Raw genomic sequence first — 17,037 nt, 5'->3', positions numbered from 1 at the left:
AGTCTGCTCCGCCATTCAATCATGGCGGATCTATCTCTCCCTCCTAACCACATTCTCCTGCCTTCTCCCCATAACCTCTGACACCTACTAATCAAGAATCCCAAACTTTGGAGCATGCAATGTGGAACATGGAGCCAGCTGATGGATGTGCAGGACTGCAGCTGTCTGTTTGCCATGCTGCAGCGAGCCCAAGCACTGGGCCCAGTCTTGCTGGGATTCCAATCATTGACATGGGTTGCAATGGGGATTATATGGCAAAGGGTGGTGAACCTGTGGAATTCTTTGCCACAGAAGGCTGTGGAGGCCAAGCCAGTAGATATATTTAAGGCAGAGATGGATAGATTAGCAGGGGTATCAGAGGTTATGGGGAGAAGGCAGGAGAATGGTGTTCAGAAGGAGAGATAGATTAGCAATGATTGAATGGAGGAGTAGACTTGAAGGGCCAAATGGCCTAATTCTGCTCCTATCACTTATGATATGATGATTTAGGAAATAACAGGAGCAGATGTAAAATGTTTAAAAACATTTACTTGAATTGGAGTTTCTTTTTGGTGCATTTAATGTCAGAGGTGTTTAGAAATTGCAGCTGGCAAAGATTGTCTTCCAATAACTGCAGCTGGCAAAGATGGTCCCACAATAATTGCAGCTGGCTAAAACTGTCCCCCAGGTTGAGTGGGCTGAGCCTGGGTATATATTGGTAAGGCCACTTCACTGCTCTGGAAGCCCTGTTGTCCAGACTGGGACACAGGATGCTTGGCTGAGTTCCTTTGCATTTGGTCCCAGGTTAGTTGGGATAGTTAGGACTATCCATTCCAGAATGATTTGGATGAAGGATCCTAAATAAATTAACTTCTATTTTCTCTTGGCAATCCTGCTTGCATCATCTTCACTATTATTTTAAGCTCCCAAGGTGCAAAGAGTTGTCTTTCAAGAGAGAGCTAGATAGAGCTCTTAAAGATAGCCGAGTCGGGGGGTATGGGGAGAAGGCAGGAATGGGGTATTGATTGTGAATGATCAGCCATGATCACATTGAATGGCGGTGCTGGCTTGAAGGGCTAAATAGCCTCCTCCTGTCTATTGTCTTTTTACCCTCTCTAACCCACGTCACCCAGTTATTAGTTCTCCTGTCTGCATGAACCCCTGCACTTGGATTGTAAGTGGGTGCAGCATCAGACTATCATCAATGAAACCAATGTGTGGTCCCCTTGGTCTCTTGCCCAGAGTGGGGCAAATTCATCCATTGGTATGCTATTAGGCTGAACTCTGCACTCCGGCCTTTCACCTCCAGCAACTAGAGTGCAAAATAGTAACATTTTTCCCAAGGCCTCCTTCTCATACTGTGATCAGCTAGTTCCTGAGGGAGATTGATTAATTATTTTATTTTGTATAAAAATGTGTCAAAAACTGAATTTATAGAAGGATTGATGTACATTAATGAAAACAAATCTAGTCGAATAACAGAGGAATGACTAACCAAGGGAATAGTGAGATTACAATGGCCTAATGGTGATGACTTATTTCCCCCGCGTGAAAGCTCAGTTACTGTGTGAATTCTCTTCATTTCTGTTTTTGCCATGGATCTCCCTGTTGTTGTTGTCTGCCTCCGATTCTTTTATCTTCGCAAAGAACTCGGCATCAACATTTATCATCTGATTATTTCACTAACCAAGCCTTGATTGGTATTGAATATCTCAAATGATTATAAGACACGGTTGACTATTTAGTAGCTGTGTTCATCATCATAGTGCAGAGCTGAACAGCTGGAGTTCAGCGGAGCAGATAAATATGAAGCTGCTTTCACTCAATTCTGAACATGTCTCAACATTGCCCTCGATGGTGCTGGGAATAGATTCATTACTAACTTCCAAAAGGGCAGGGCATAAATAGTTGAAGGGGAACATTTTGCAGGGATGTAGAGAAGGGAGTGGAGAATGAAACTAATTGGGTAGCTCTTTCAACAAGCTATCACAAGGGGCCAAATTGTCTGCCTTTGTGTGTTGTTATGTTTAATCATTTGACTAATAGTCAATAGAGCACGTCTAACTGCTATGTGCTAGATTTACATAGCAATGCAACTGGCATGTAAGACACTGAAAAATAATCTGCAGATGTTAGAAAAACTCAACAGGTCAGGCAGCATATGTGAAGAGAGAAACTGGTAATGATTCAAGTCTGAAACCATTTTGATCGCTCTGTTCCTCTTTCCACAAATACAGCCTGACCTGTGGAGTGTTTCCAGCATTTTCTAGTCTCAGTGTGCATAGAAGACATGATTCAAACGAGGAACTCATTTAACATTAGAATTATCTTTGCAATAGTATTATAATTAGTTAAACATAATGCTTTAATCTATTGACAGCTAGGACGCAGGGAGTGTTATGGATCAGGATGACTGAACAAATCACAATTTGTACTACATTTATCTATTAATGCAAAGAAACATTGATTTTCTGATAAATGAGGCAAGGGCTATGTCAGAAAATTGAAAAGTAATAGCAAATCTTGGCTTAGATGTTTACCTGCAATGTTAACATTTTAAACATGACTTAAAAATTGTGGCATAAAACATAGAACAGTGCAGCACAGAAACAGTCCTCGTGCCGAACATGATGCTAAGTTAACCTAATCTCCTCTGCCTACTATTGATCCATATCCCTCCATTCCCCACGAAAGCCTCTTAAATGCCACTATCGTATCTGCCTCCACCACCACTCCAGGCAGTGCGTCCTTGGCACCCATCACTCTCTGTAGATATATATTTTTAAACCCTGCATATCTTTAAACTTTGTCCCTTCAACTTAGAGCTATGCCCTTTAGACTTTGACATTTCCACCGTGGGAAAAATGTTCTGGCTGTCTACCCCATCTCTGCCCCTCACAATTTTATACACTTCAGGTAAATTAGGTTAATTTAGACAGAAGTTCTGTGATATATGTAAGAATTTTATTTCCATTTGTTAAAAGTAAGATTGTTCAGACATGAATTAAGGTATAATGCATTCTCGCTGTGATTTCCTGAGAGTATTTGTTCCAGGGAGTTTGCAAGTGATGAGGGAGTTTTTCTCTCCCAAGAGGAAATGCTGTCATTTTGTTTTTTATTGCCTTGAATCGTCATTTTTATTTGATAAATTGGTTTTTTAAAAATCCCATGTTGTTTTGGTGTCATGTTGTTTAGGCCACAAGGGTGCTGAGCAGATAGATTGTTAGGTTAGCAGCTAACTGCAGTTATTTTCTCAGGCTGCCACACACCATGAGGTTACTAGAATCTCTGGTTAAAATCTTTGTGAGAAAAACAATCAGAAAGTTTATGTCTGATTTTAGCTTAGAGCTGCACATTGCAATGGCAGGTATATACTGTGTTTTCCTGGTTTCACTAACTAATTTGCTCTCATTAAATAGAGAGCGGGTGATCATGAAACAATATGAACAAATTGAAACTGTTCACACACTCATCAGAAATATCAATGTCTTTACCATAAAAGTCTTGCTTAAAATATGTGTTTTGTTTAAATTTAGTTAAGAAACTTTTCCAAGCATTTGTTCTTCTCATCCATTATTGTTCTGTAACCTTCACTTTCAAAGTCATTTCAGTCCATACCCAAGAAAGAGACCAAACGAGCAGTCATCCAGGCAGTCTCAGTGTTTGGCCATGGATTTTGTCTTTCCTTAATCACAGTGCTTTTTCTGTGGTCCAATTGTAATTCATAAAATGAAGAACACTTGAGACATTTTGGTTGTACGATAAGGCTATATGTAATTGCCAATATTTATTTTATTCCCCTATCCTAGCATGTTACCAATAGAAGCATGAATAACCTGCTTGAATATTGCTGTGTTCTTATTTGAAGACTTTGTAATTTCTAAGAATTCTAATACTTTGTTCACTTCAGAGGTTGATTATTGATAACGTACGCACTGCACATTTTTGACTTCAGGCTTATTGAATTAAGAATAATTATATTGATACATGGTATATAATTTTATGCCTATCCGTCAAGCAGTAACATTTCACAGCAATAACAGTGAATTGCACCAGGAAACTGGCAGTGTTCTGTGTTTGTCACACACGCTGTGTTGGAAGGATGTTGTTAAGCTGGAGAAGGTGCAGAGAAGATTTACAAGGATTTGCCAGGGAACCACAGAGCTGTGTATTTTCTTGTGGAGAACTTGCATTTCTGATGTAGGTGCAGATCCTCTTATTTTGGACTGTGACAGCTCCAATTATGCTTTTCCTATCCATGTATCTGTCCGAATGTTTTTTAAATGTTGTTATAGTTACGGCATGAACTATCGTCTCTGGCTGCCCATTCCAGAGACCACCAATGTCTGAGCAAAAAAGTTGTCTCTTGGGTTCCCATTAAATCTTTCCCCTCTCACCTTAAACCTATGTCCTCTGGTTCTTGATTCCCCAACTCTGGGTAAAAGACTGCATCGACCCTATCTATTCCCCATTGCTTTACTCTGGTTAAAGGACTGTGTATTCACCCAATCTATTCTCCTTATGATCTTGCACATCTCTATAAGATCAGCCCTCGGCCTCCTGCGCTCCAAGAATAAAATCTTAGCTCGCCCAACCTCTCCTTAAAGCTCGGGCCCGTGCGACCTGGCAAATCCTTGTAAATCCTCTCTACCCTTTCCAGCTTTACAACATCCTTCCTATTATTAATGAGCATTACTGAGCACAATACTCCAAATGCAACTTTACGAATGTGTTGTATAACTGTAATATAACATCCCAACTGCTATACCCAGTGCCCAAATTTATGAAGGCAATGTACCGAAAATTAAAACTCCATTAGCACATTTGCCTAGCTGATCAAGATCCTGCTGTATTTTTTGATAACTATCTATGTTACCACCCACTTTAGTATCATCTCCAGACTAATCATGTCTTGTACATTCTCATCCAAACCATTGATATAAACCACCTACAGCAATAGGCTCACCACCGAACCCTGAGGCGGACTACTAGTCACAGGCCTTCAGTCCAAAAAAAACCTTTCACCATCATCCTCTGCTTCCTTCCATGAAGCCAATTCTCTATCCAGTTAGCTAGCTCTCCCTGGATCCCATACGATCTAACCTTTCAGAGCAGTCTAGCTGAAGTCCATATAGACAATGTCTACGACTTTGTCCTAGTCAACCTTTTTAGTTATTAACCTTTATCCCCTTTTTATTTGTCAACTCCACCCATATAGCCTCACTGGATGAACTGTCACTAATGTCATCTCAGACTACTGCTGTGACATTCTCCTTCAATGAAGCAATACCCCTCCTCTTTTACCCTCACCTCCATCTCTCCTGAAGCACCTGCACCCTGGAACATTAAGCTGTCAGTCCTGTTCCTTTCTTAGCTAGGTTTCCATAACGACTACATTGTCTCAGTCGCACGTACATATCTACGTCTTGAGTTCATCTGCCTTATACACTGGAATTTAGAAGGATGAGAGGGGATCTTATCGAAACGTATAAAATTATTAAGGGGTTGGACACGTTAGAGGCAGGAAACATGTTCCCAATGTTGGGGGAGTCCAGAACCAGGGGCCACAGTTTAAGAATAAGGGGTAGGCCATTTAGAACAGAGATGAGGACAAACTTTTTTAATCAGAGAGTTGTGAATCTGTGGAATTCTCTGCCTCAGAGGACAGTGGAGGCCAATTCTCTGAATACATTCAAGAGAGAGCTAGATAGAGCTCTTAAGGATAGCGGAGTCAGGGGGTATGGGGAGAAGGCAGGAACGGGGTACTGATTGAGAATGATCAGCCATGATGACATTGAATGGCGGTGCTGGCTCAAAGGGCCGAATGGCCTTCTCCTGCACCTATTTTCTATTGTCTATTCTATTGTCTATTGCCTTACCCTTCAGGCCTCTCGAATAGAAATAAATCCAAATTAATCCAACCGTCCTTCCTTGCTCCCTGCCGTGCTTCTGCCTGTCCTTCCTACTTGTTTTCATCACCATCGAGCCTTTCATCTGCTCAGTCCTGCATTGTATCCCCATCTGAGTAATGATTTCTTCAGTTTAATATTGAGACTTGCGTCCTTGTGATGAAAAATTACAATTTTCCACAGCTCCAGTACACAATATCTTTTGGAGAAATGTTAGCAAAACAAAGGAACGTAATATTGAGCCATTGATTTCTGGACACGTAGCACTTCAGGCCAGATTCGTGACTGGCATCCACCTGCATTAACATTTTCCTTTCTAGATTGTTGGAGTCATCCAGTAACTCAGAGTATTTTCTGATTCCTCTCTTTCTGGCGTGTTTTCCCCTCCTCAATTCTTTCATTCCTGTGGCCAGAATATATTTACAGCAGGAATGTGGTGACATTTCTATGGCTATGGAGGAACTCAGTGGGTCATGCAGCAGCTGTGGAGGATATGGACTGATGACATTTTTGGTCGGGACCCTTCTTCGGACTGTTAATGTGTTTTGAATTGTTTCCACTTCCTTAACCACCGGATGATGTTTGTTCAATATTTATATCGCACTGCTATGTTGACTACTTAGCACACGGCTGGAGTATGGCAATAGTGACAGTAATATATTACACTCAGTCAAAATGCAATTAAGCCTTGCTTGATTTCACTTCCCCCCCTCCTTGCTAAGGAAGTGTTTGTCTGGGCCTAGGAATCCTCTGGTACCTTGCAAACCAGTGTAATTCTTCACATATCCTGGGAGCTTATTTAGCAGCAGAGAATTTACGGCCCTGCTTGATCCAAATCAATATCCATATTTCCAGCAGATTTTGAATAGAGATGTGCTGTCTGGACTAAAAGTGTGGGCCAGTTTGCTTTAGTGTAACTAAGGAGTTCATGACAATTGGTGCTTCCTCTCTTCTGCCCAGTTGAGATCAGCCATTAGGGCAAGAACCAGCATTTAAATCTGAAGCTGTAATTTTCCCTGGCTCCAACTGTCTCGCCACACTGGAAAAGGAATACTAGGATAGGATCCTTGCATTCCTTATCCAATATTACACTTTCTATTCCTAAGCGCACCAAATAGTAATGAGAAGTGGGAACCTTGTTGAACTCTTCGATTTCAAAGCTTGGGAAGTTCAACCAAATTTCCATGTTGGCTGTGACCAGATTGGGTCCAATTTTATCTGTACTCCACCGTATGGAGCATTTAACTAGGCCACCAGGAACCAAGTCATTTTCTACTCCGTGTGTTTCTTCCCACAGCTTCCTGTTCTTTTCCAATCTCTCTTCACTGGGATACCCTGTGGGTGTCCAATACAGGCTTACTTTATTAATCACACAGGATGGCTGCGGCAAATGTCGTGGAGTTGTGGAGTCATACAGCACAGAACTGGGCCCTTCAGCCCAGTAGGGCCATATCCAATGCCTTGCCTCTTTAATTATCTCTCCAAATACCTCTTAGGGGTTGGATTGGATCTATCTCGCCTCTGGAAAAAAATTCCAGATATCAAACGTTCTCTGCAAAACAAATATTTTTTTCTCTTCGGCCCCCTTGAAAATTCTTCCTCTCACCGTGTACCAATGTCTTTTTTTTTTTGATCCCCTACCATGGGAAGAAGTATCTGACTATCTGCCCTTGGAGTGTCTTGTGTGGATGTTTGCAGAAGCTTGATTCTAATCTAGGACTCCTGTTTTGTGCCATGGTGTAGTGCAAGATGTTTGAACTGGTTGTGTGTCTTCATGACGATATCAGTGTTATTTTGAATAGAATGCATGCAATGCAATATTTTTTAAGCATCTCTAAGATGTGGTCAGTAATGTTGCTTATCTTCAAAATGAAAATGGCTTTATAATGCATTGCTCATTTTGGTTTTGTTTGTGCATATTTCATGGAGCTTTTATGCCATCCTTTACTTTTTTTTGTATGTGTTTGTGATTCCTTATTATTTTTTTCCTATTATTGGTGTCTGTCTCTGTTTGCTCCAGGTTAGACCAGCCCCTACTGTTACGTCATGGAGTAATCAAACATCCACTGCCCTTCCCAGCATTATACCAACCTCTGCATCTAACGCACAGGTACAATGGTGTTAATCTTCTGCTCTCTGAACCACTGCTCTTTTCACATCAGAAACCTGGGAAAGAAATCGTCCTCGGTCAGTAGCAATAAACAATGTTTGTACTGTGCTTCCAAAAATCGATTCCATTGACTTCAATGGAACAGAATTTCTTAAGCGGACTAAACTGGGAAGCCACTAATATATCAAAGGCAGAAAAAGCCAGAAACACTTACTAGATCAGGCAGTGTCCTTTGAAAGAGAAACAGAGTTAACTTTCCAGGTTAAAGACATGAAAACCCATTAGAACGATCAGCAGTCTCATAAGAACCCATATCCTGTGTTTAGTGCTACCGACCTGAAGGCATTTCTCTTTCATCATGTTGAATTAAGCTTTGGGTCTGGTTTACTGCTATCTTGTCTGGATTTTTTTTGTTGTTTAAATTTGATGGTGGCGGGGGGGGTTGGGTGGCGAGGAAAATCCGGACATCTGATTTTATACCAGGAGTCACATACATGCAGTTAGATTTAATTCCATACAGAAGTTTCCAACATCAGGCATTCCAGAAATCTCTTTGTCTTTATGGAGTTCACTGGACACGAAGAGGGGAACAATGAGAATATTTAACATCGATTATTCTCTCTACTTTTGTGACTCTTCGTTATTGTAACTTAGTTCAATGTAGCTTTTTACAGTTGGGCAGGAGTTAGTGGTTAAGGAGAGCATTGGGAGGTTCAAGAAATAGCATGATTTGCCATGACGGGTGTTTAGCAGTGTTTGCAAGACTGCTAAAGAAAATGTAATGAAAAGATCCTTTGCTGAGGTATGAGAAAAATTCAGTTGCTACTGCGTTGTACAGGTTTCATTAAAAGTTTATAGCTGTTTTGTTGTACTTGATTACTGGGGAAACTGTTAGTTGTACTGAAGATATGGCAGGTCCCTTTATTGACTATTGTTGGCAGAGCTCAAAACTTAGGGCTCAAAACATCTTCAGATATGCTTTCACTTTTCTGCAACATAAAATAAATGTTTCACAACCAGATGGAAAGAGATCCAATCTCTCAAACTCATGCATTGCAAGTCGATCGCAGATTTTAACAAAGTACAAAAAAAGTTCTATTCTAAATTTTGTTCATTTTAATTTAATTTAATATCAAAAATGTTACTTTTAAGGGAGAATTTTGCGCACACTTTTAGAATTATTGCTGCTTCAGTTTGATTTGCTATGTAGAAAACAAAAAGGTGGATGTTGAAGAAGGTAAATGGGAATCAAGCTCAGCTCTTCAGTTTGACTTTGAGCAATTCCGCATTCAGGAATGAAATTTGATGGAGAGCTTTACTCTCAAATGTCATCCGTGATGCAGAAATGTCGGAATTTAATTCAACTTTTAATCTAGAACAATGGCGCGAGTTGATCTATTGCAATTTTAAAAAAAAGATTGAGTTCTAAATGTACAATTTATATTTAGACATTTCGTGATGATCTTGAAGAAATGTTGCAAACTAAATATATCCTTTGCTTTCCCAGCAGACGTGATGCTTGTAGAATTAGTAAAAGTAATAGACAGTTTGTCAGTGAAAGTTCCCCAGTAACTTGCTTTCCCATGACTGATTACAGGGACATACAAAATCATGAGGGGCAGAGATATGGTGAATGCACACAGTCTTATTCACGGTCTGAGAGAATCAAGAACTAGAAGACATGGGTTTAATGTGAGAGGGAAATATTTTACAGGAGCCTGAGTGGCAATTTTTCATACACAGCATGGTGGGTGTATGGAACGAGCTGCTAGAAGAAATGGCTGACAACAGTAACATGAATAAACAGTAAATGGGCATCTTGGTCAACATGGATGATGAGATGGGCTTGTTTCTGTGCTGTACGACTCTATGACCATAGACCAATAATTATAGTTCTTTTGCATACTGACTTTTGTTTTCATTTATCATTGGGCCATAAAACTAAAAATGACTATAATTACAACAGTAACATGAATAAAATGGCAATTAGGTTTTCAGTAAGAAAATTGAAAATACAACTTGTCTTAAAAGAATGGGCTGTTTTCACTGATTTCTATCTACTTGCTATTGGGTTTACTTTGTTCTTTTGTCTTACCTTTTGACTTCTGTCAGTGCTCTTGTGTGCTCAGTGGTTCTCTCCCACAATCCCTTGGCTTTGTTACCTTGCCTCACTTCCACAAATCATTCCTGTTCTATTTTCCCTACTGCCTTTGATTCCTCTGCTCTCAATCCTTTCTTCCTTTTCTTACTTATTATCTGCTGTAGCTGTTTGAGACATTCTTGTAACAGGGATCGGTTTCATAAAAGTTGGTTATGTTAAAGTTTGTACTTCATTGCAGACATATACATACTCAGTATTTGAATGAAATTACTCAGAGGGCTAACCCACATCTTGGTTCCATGCAAAAATCTTTGTAATCTACATTCTAAAATGTTATTGTTTGTATTATACCTTCATCCTTGAATTTAGACGGATGAGAGGGGATCTTATAGAAACGAAACATATAAAATTCTTAAAGGATTGGACAGGCTAGATGCAGGAAAAATATTCCCGATGTTGGGGGGAGTCCAGAACCAGGGGTCACAGTTTAAGAATAAGGGGTAGGCCATTTAGGGCTGAGATGAGGAAACACTTTTTCACCCAGAGAGTTGTGAATCTGTGTAATTCTCTGCCACAGAAGGCAGTGGAGGTCAATTCACTGGATGTTTTCAAGAGAGAGTTAGATTTAGCTCTTTGGGCAAAAGGAATCATGGGATATGGGGAAAAAGCAGAACGGGGTACTGATTTTAGATGATCAGCCATGATCATATTGAATGGCGGTGCTGGCTCGAAGGGCCGAATGGCCTACTACTGCACCTATTTTTCTATGTTCTATCCTTTTTATAGATGGGTGGATATCTTATCGAAGTTGTGCATTGAGTTTGGTTCCATATGTTCAATTGCTGTTGTGTTCATTCCTCAGGGTGAAGTCCCCCCACCACCAGGTTTTGCATTGCAGGCAATTCCAAATCCCGCTGGGCAGCTGCAGCCACAAGGGTCGACATCCACTGCATATAATGTCTATTCTCAAGTCGGGTCACGTCAGACGTTCCCTCCAAGTAAGTGTAATGGAGGCACACTCTCTCCTGGGTGGTTATTCTCAAGCAATCTTGTGATCCTTGAATTCATTTGTAATCCATTGGAGATATCCACTTAGCTGCACTTTAAATATCTTTGAATAGTTGAGATTGTAATGGTGCAGCATGTAGAATTGTGCGATCTTAGGCTAGCAATAACTGTGGGCAGTGACATTTGTAAAGATAGAGTTCTGATCGGCTGGTCAACAACATAAAGTTTTTGCAATCATTTTTATTTCAAGAAAAATATTGTATCGTAAAGTACTGAATCATTTGCTTGATGATATTCTCCGTATTCCCATTTTTGCAGTTCCATTTCAATGTAACGAATTTCTACTGAACATTGCAAGTGTGATAAATGCCAGGCATTCTGCATTTTATCATTCACCACTTCTTGTACATTGTGTCTCAATGTCCATATCCCAGCTCGATTTCTGTCAGAGCTCTGGTTATTTGGGGTAAGCAAGTGACAGATTGAACTTGCAGCACATCTTTAACCTTAAATCTCCAATAAGAGTTCCAAGAATTTGAGAAGAATTATCTATTCTTGTCGGAGTTACAACATGGTCAGGCTTGTCTGATGGAAAATCCGACGGTAACTTCCTTGTTCAGACCAGTGACGAGTATAGAGCGAGAGTTGAGGTGAGCACCGTGAATTCCAAATCAGACGAATATACGTTAAATAAGGGAAACACAATGAGAGGTTTGTGCAGGAACAATGAGATGAAGTGAGAGAAGGCTTATATGAAGTAGAAACACTGGTGTAAACCTATTGGGCTGAGTGACTGCCTTCTGTGCTGTATATATTGTTGTAATTAAACCAAGATTGGATGGTTGGAGTGAAGCAAGCTGTAGGTAACTGGGATCATCATCCAAGATGTGGAAGGTGAGGAGCAGTGGAGGGAGTCAGGCAGCACGATGCCCCTCATTGCATGTCAATCAGCTTGCGATCCCAGTTACGTACAGCTTGCTTCACTCCAACCATCCAATCTTGGTTTAATTACAACAATATATACAGCACAGAAGGTGGTCACTCAGCCATGATTGAACAGCTTCTTCCCCTCTGTTATCAGACTTCGGAATGGTACATCCATTAGCTAGAGTACAGTCCGATTCAGCTCCATCTCATTGCGGACATTAGACTTTGTCTCTGGAACTGGTACACTACATTACTGAGAACTGTATTCTGCGTTCTGTATCTTCCTCTTTGCTCTTGCTATTGTACCTGTACTTGAGTTTGGCTTCATCATATTTGTGTATAGTGTTATCTGAATTGATTGGATAGCATGCAAAACAAAGTTTTTCACTGTACATATGACAAAATAAATTTAAACCTACTGCTGAGAGGGCAACTGTGTGTGCCAACAATTTCAACCCCTTGCTGGTAGCATTTTGCTTATACATTTTAATACAAAGATTGTAATGAAATCATAGAGTGAATCTAGTTCTCTCTCTTGACCTGATATTTTAATAGAAAGATAGCGTAGTTAATCATTCTTTCTTGTTTACTAATGTGGTAATTTTGTTCCATAGCTCATCAACCGCAGCAGTACCCTCACGGAGCAGGGGGTCCAACGTATTATCAACCTACTGCATCTCCAGCCCCTTCTTCCTACCCACCTGCATATTTGCAGTCTGTTCCTTCTCACTCTCTACCTTCGTCTGTGGCTTCTCAGTACCCGGGACAGCCGCAGCTTTCCGCTGCAGTGTCTGGGCCTGCCTCTGCTTTTCCTCCTCTCCCCGGAGCATCCTACCAGCATGGCGGACCTGGAGCTCCGGCATCGTCAGTGGCCTACCCTCCATCAGCGGGACCACCAGGTACCTCACCTGCAAGTGTCGATCTGCCTGCCTCACAAAGCACAGGTCTGCTGCTGTTTGCATGTCGATACCCTTTCTTAGTGTAAACACATTTTGCTCTTAACATTAAGTGACCGCTGGTTGGGATGCAGGAGGACAATTGCTCACGTCCTTCATGAGGGCAGCAGCATCTTTCTGTCCATTGCTCTCAATGTAAGGACCATTTAAAAACAAATGAAGATGTATTGCATCATAACATATGCTTGCGTGATGTGTGCATGAGAAAAATGGTGCATGGCTCTTCCCTATAAGAAGCATCAAGGCACATTTACCTTTGCATGAAGGTAGTACTTAATTTAAAGGTAAGGTTGTAAGCATGTAAGACAAGTTGTAATACCTTAGAAGAGTGAGTAAAATGTCACCTTTCTCTGCGCAGTCTTGAGTTACTCATTCAGACTAATGGGTTTTGCATTTACCCTCTGCTGCATGGAGCAGGAGTCTGAGTCAAAATTCCATCAACTAACTTCTCTCTAAACTAACTCCTGCATGTTACTCCAGCAGTGAAAACATGCGTTTAGTTAGAATTTCACCACCAACCCTGGGATAAATACTGGTCCTTCCAATCCATTGTATCCCTTTTGTCACCTACAACAGTTCCAATGCTTCGACCATAATTCTTCATTATTCCTCCATATCTTTCTTTCTATTTCCATCTCCATTTTACATTAATTTGGCATCACAGCCTTTCTGACAAACACATGCCACATCTTCATACCCCCCTGTGGGAATGTTTTCCTGGATTTGTTTGAAACGACCTTAGCTCTAGATTCTGAATTCTCCCACTGGATACAGAATTATTCCTTCTTTAAAGGTCGGGTTTCTTCATTATTTTAAACTTGTTAATCAGATCACCTTGGATTAATCTCTCAGTTAGAAATTTGTCGACTTGATCTTAATCTGTAGATTTAAGATTAATCTTAAGCACAATATCAAGGTTGGCACTTCAGCCAAATGATGAGCAGAGCTTCACAATAGGAGGTATAATCTTCAAATGTAGAAGATCACATGGCATTATGATTAATATTTTCCTGAGTTATAATGGTTGACAGCATTTCATCAATGTGTAGTTGGGCGTGAAGCAATTTGGAAAGCCCTAATGTTGAAAAGTTGTCATACTTCCTCTAATTCTTGAATGTTTTTACATTTGGAGATTGTAGCACAAGGTTATTCAGCATAAGGAGCATTTTCTTTGCCAGCTACCAAGTCTGAGTCATTTGTGAGACTAAATTTTCTTGAAATGTGGTATTATTCCAAATGGGGCCTGACTGTTCATCATTGAAGCATTATTTCTTGAGACCATTTAAGATATTGCCCAGTGCCCCATTATTGCCTGAGCATGTGTTTCATTGCATTGGGATATGGGCACCTAAACCCTTGCATTCATGGCATAGACTATGGTACTTTCCATTTACAATGTCCTTCCCTGCTGTGCATTTAGGATTGACCACCTCATTTTGGTACATAAAGATCCACTTGACAGTGAATTTGTTCAATCCATGTCCATTTGGAAAATGTCATATAAACTTTTGCTGACTATTTAGGTTATTTTGAATACAGATTTGGAGGTCATTGGGCTACTCTTTCGTGGGTGCATCATTTTAACTAAGATAGTAGTGCAGAATATTTCTCCCAAATTCGGATTAACGTTCATGTGCTTGGTATTGATATCTGGGATGAGCCCATTAGCACATGAGAGGCACCAGATACCAAGGTTCAATCCTGACTATGGGTGCTGTCTGTATGGAGTTTGTATATTCTCCCAGTGACTGCTTGGGTTTTCCCTGGGTGGTCTGGTTTTCTTCAACACTCCAAAGACGTACAGGTTTGTTGGTTAATAGGCTTTGGTAAAATTGTAAATTGTCCCTTATAGGATAGTGCTTGTATATGGTGATCGGTGGTCTCAGTGGGCCTAAGGGCCTGTTTCCGAGCTGTATCTCTAAACAAAAGTAAACTAGGCGACCATTTCCATATAGTTGAGAAAGCAGGTAGGTCAAACGGTTAACATCTCATCAGAAGCACTGTTCCAACAGTGAACAATGCTTTAACTTTATCTTCCTATGATATTTATTATCAAAGAAATGTGTTAATGATCCCTGAAGCGCCTAATGTTTTTTTTCTTTAATTGTTTCCTGAAGTAGCCTGAAAAATAACAGACAAGTTTTATACAGTTGAGTTTGTGAAATGCACCATAGTGTTAGCTAATAAATTTGGGAAACCCTTTATTCAAAAATTGGTTAGAATGGAGGTGTTAATGGCATCTGGACCAGTCAAGATCAATATTAGGTCAGCATGAACGTGGGCTGAAGGGCCTCTTTCAGTGCTGTATGACTCTATGGATAAGCTGAGAACATTTTTTTCTGATAACATTATTCCATGTGCTATTGGATAAAACATGTATTTATTTATCACAAGCAGCCTTTACTTTGTGGTCTGTGATTTTAACACCGTAATATAGATTTTAATATTCCATTTTTGGACGTGTGGCATTTCTCTTCAATTTAGAAATAATCTTAGAGAATCTATCCAAAGCACAGTGAAGTGCAGCTTCCACATTTTTACAGTATGACAGGAGCACTCAACTATTTTCAATGAACACACTGGCACGGCCACCGTGTGGTGTGTAAAGAGCAGCAGCCTGCAGGCTGAGAAGTGGGAAGCCTTGCCCTCTGCTCCTCAGTGTTGGTGGTAACATGCTTCCTCTTTGTCAATGCATGTGCGTACGACTGTAGGTTTCATTTTTAGCAAATCATCAGAGCAATTCATCAAAACACTAAGCTTTCAATGTGCTTTCCAAAAAAAGTAGGACAACACCCAATATCTTTGAAGGAATACTGATAAGAAATTTATCAATTTTGTCTCTGAGGATGTGGTGCTTGGTAGATGTACATTGTTAAGCCAACCTGCTATTTGATAATTTGAGATAACCCAATTAACAAAAAAAAACATTTTTAGAAAAAAAAACCAGCTCATATTTGTGTATCTCTCGTTTTGAATTAACTTTGCTTTTGCCTATAGGATACATATATTCCGAAGACCAAACTACTTACTTAGAAGGTGAACAAGAGACAGTGAACTACTATACTGCAAATATCAGATGATTTGAATAATTTGTAAAAATTCAAATATAATTCCAATGATGCCAAATTTTAAATAATATTCAGCAGATTATTTTTGATTTCATTAATACCATGATAATCCACACCTCTGTGTAATGTTAATTTTACTAAATTTGAAGAAATTAATCCTGCAAAATTGTCTGGTTTTAGGCTCTATTCTGTATGCCTAGGTTTACTTTAACTGGAAAATTTTGGTTCAATTTTACTTTAACCTAGTAAAGTTTTGCATAAAATAACAATATTCACCTTTTGGATTCAAACAATTCGCATCCAGTGAAGTGTGAAGAGGGTATATGTTTTTTTTAAATCTAGATCTAAAATCAAACTGTTGTTGCTCGGCCAACTGCAAACACAGTATACCCTCATTTCAAGGGACCTCTTTGTAATGGATTTTGGTTATAGCGGACGGACTGACATATCGATAGCCGCCCCCAGCTCACGCCGCTTCCAGGCTGGACCTATTGCCGCCACCACTAGCTCACACAGTTTCCTCGGCCACTTCCAGACCGCACCTATCACCGCCCCCACCAACCCTAACCTGCACTTCGTCCCGTGTGCCGCAACCAATGGCATCACAGATCCTTGCCTCTCCCCCGGCTGCCTGCAGACCAGGGCCGTCAACCCACCTGGATTCCAGGCCCAGTCCTGCACTGAGATGCTGGAGAAGGGGCTTGACCCGAAACGTCACTTATCCATGTTTTGCCTGGCCTGCTAGTTTACTCCAGCACTGTGTGTCCTTTCGTGTATTAACCAGCATCTGCAGTTGTTGGTTTCTTTTACTTATACAATGATAATCCCTTACTCAGTTATAGAGGACAATCGCCAATAACACACACCATCTCCCCCCCCCATGGTTGGTTATAACGAGGATTTACTGAACTGCGAGCAATGCATAACCTGAATTTGGCTGCAACAGTCTAGACATAATATTTAGTATTACTTTATGATC

The 17,037-nt window shown here is 40.4% G+C and overlaps 1 protein-coding gene across 7 annotated transcripts in view; it reads left to right on the top strand.

Moving 5' to 3' along the window:
- Positions 1 to 17,037, top strand: part of sec31a (SEC31 homolog A, COPII coat complex component) — an 84,970-nt gene that overhangs the window by 53,754 nt on the left and 14,179 nt on the right. For 5 of the 7 annotated variants that reach the window (XM_078401524.1, XM_078401482.1, XM_078401501.1 and 2 more), the window contains 4 exons: positions 7,909 to 7,998; positions 10,962 to 11,097; positions 12,649 to 12,933; positions 15,988 to 16,026. In XM_078401524.1, the coding sequence (XP_078257650.1) occupies positions 7,909 to 7,998; positions 10,962 to 11,097; positions 12,649 to 12,933; positions 15,988 to 16,026 (550 nt within the window). The remainder of the gene's footprint in view (positions 1 to 7,908; positions 7,999 to 10,961; positions 11,098 to 12,648; positions 12,934 to 15,987; positions 16,027 to 17,037) is intronic. The other 2 variants (XM_078401519.1, XM_078401532.1) reach the window with 2 other exon arrangements.

This window comes from Rhinoraja longicauda, chromosome 1 (assembly GCF_053455715.1).
Source record: "Rhinoraja longicauda isolate Sanriku21f chromosome 1, sRhiLon1.1, whole genome shotgun sequence".
NCBI lineage: Eukaryota > Metazoa > Chordata > Chondrichthyes > Rajiformes > Arhynchobatidae > Rhinoraja > Rhinoraja longicauda.
This window is presented reverse-complemented; position numbering and strand designations above follow the sequence as displayed.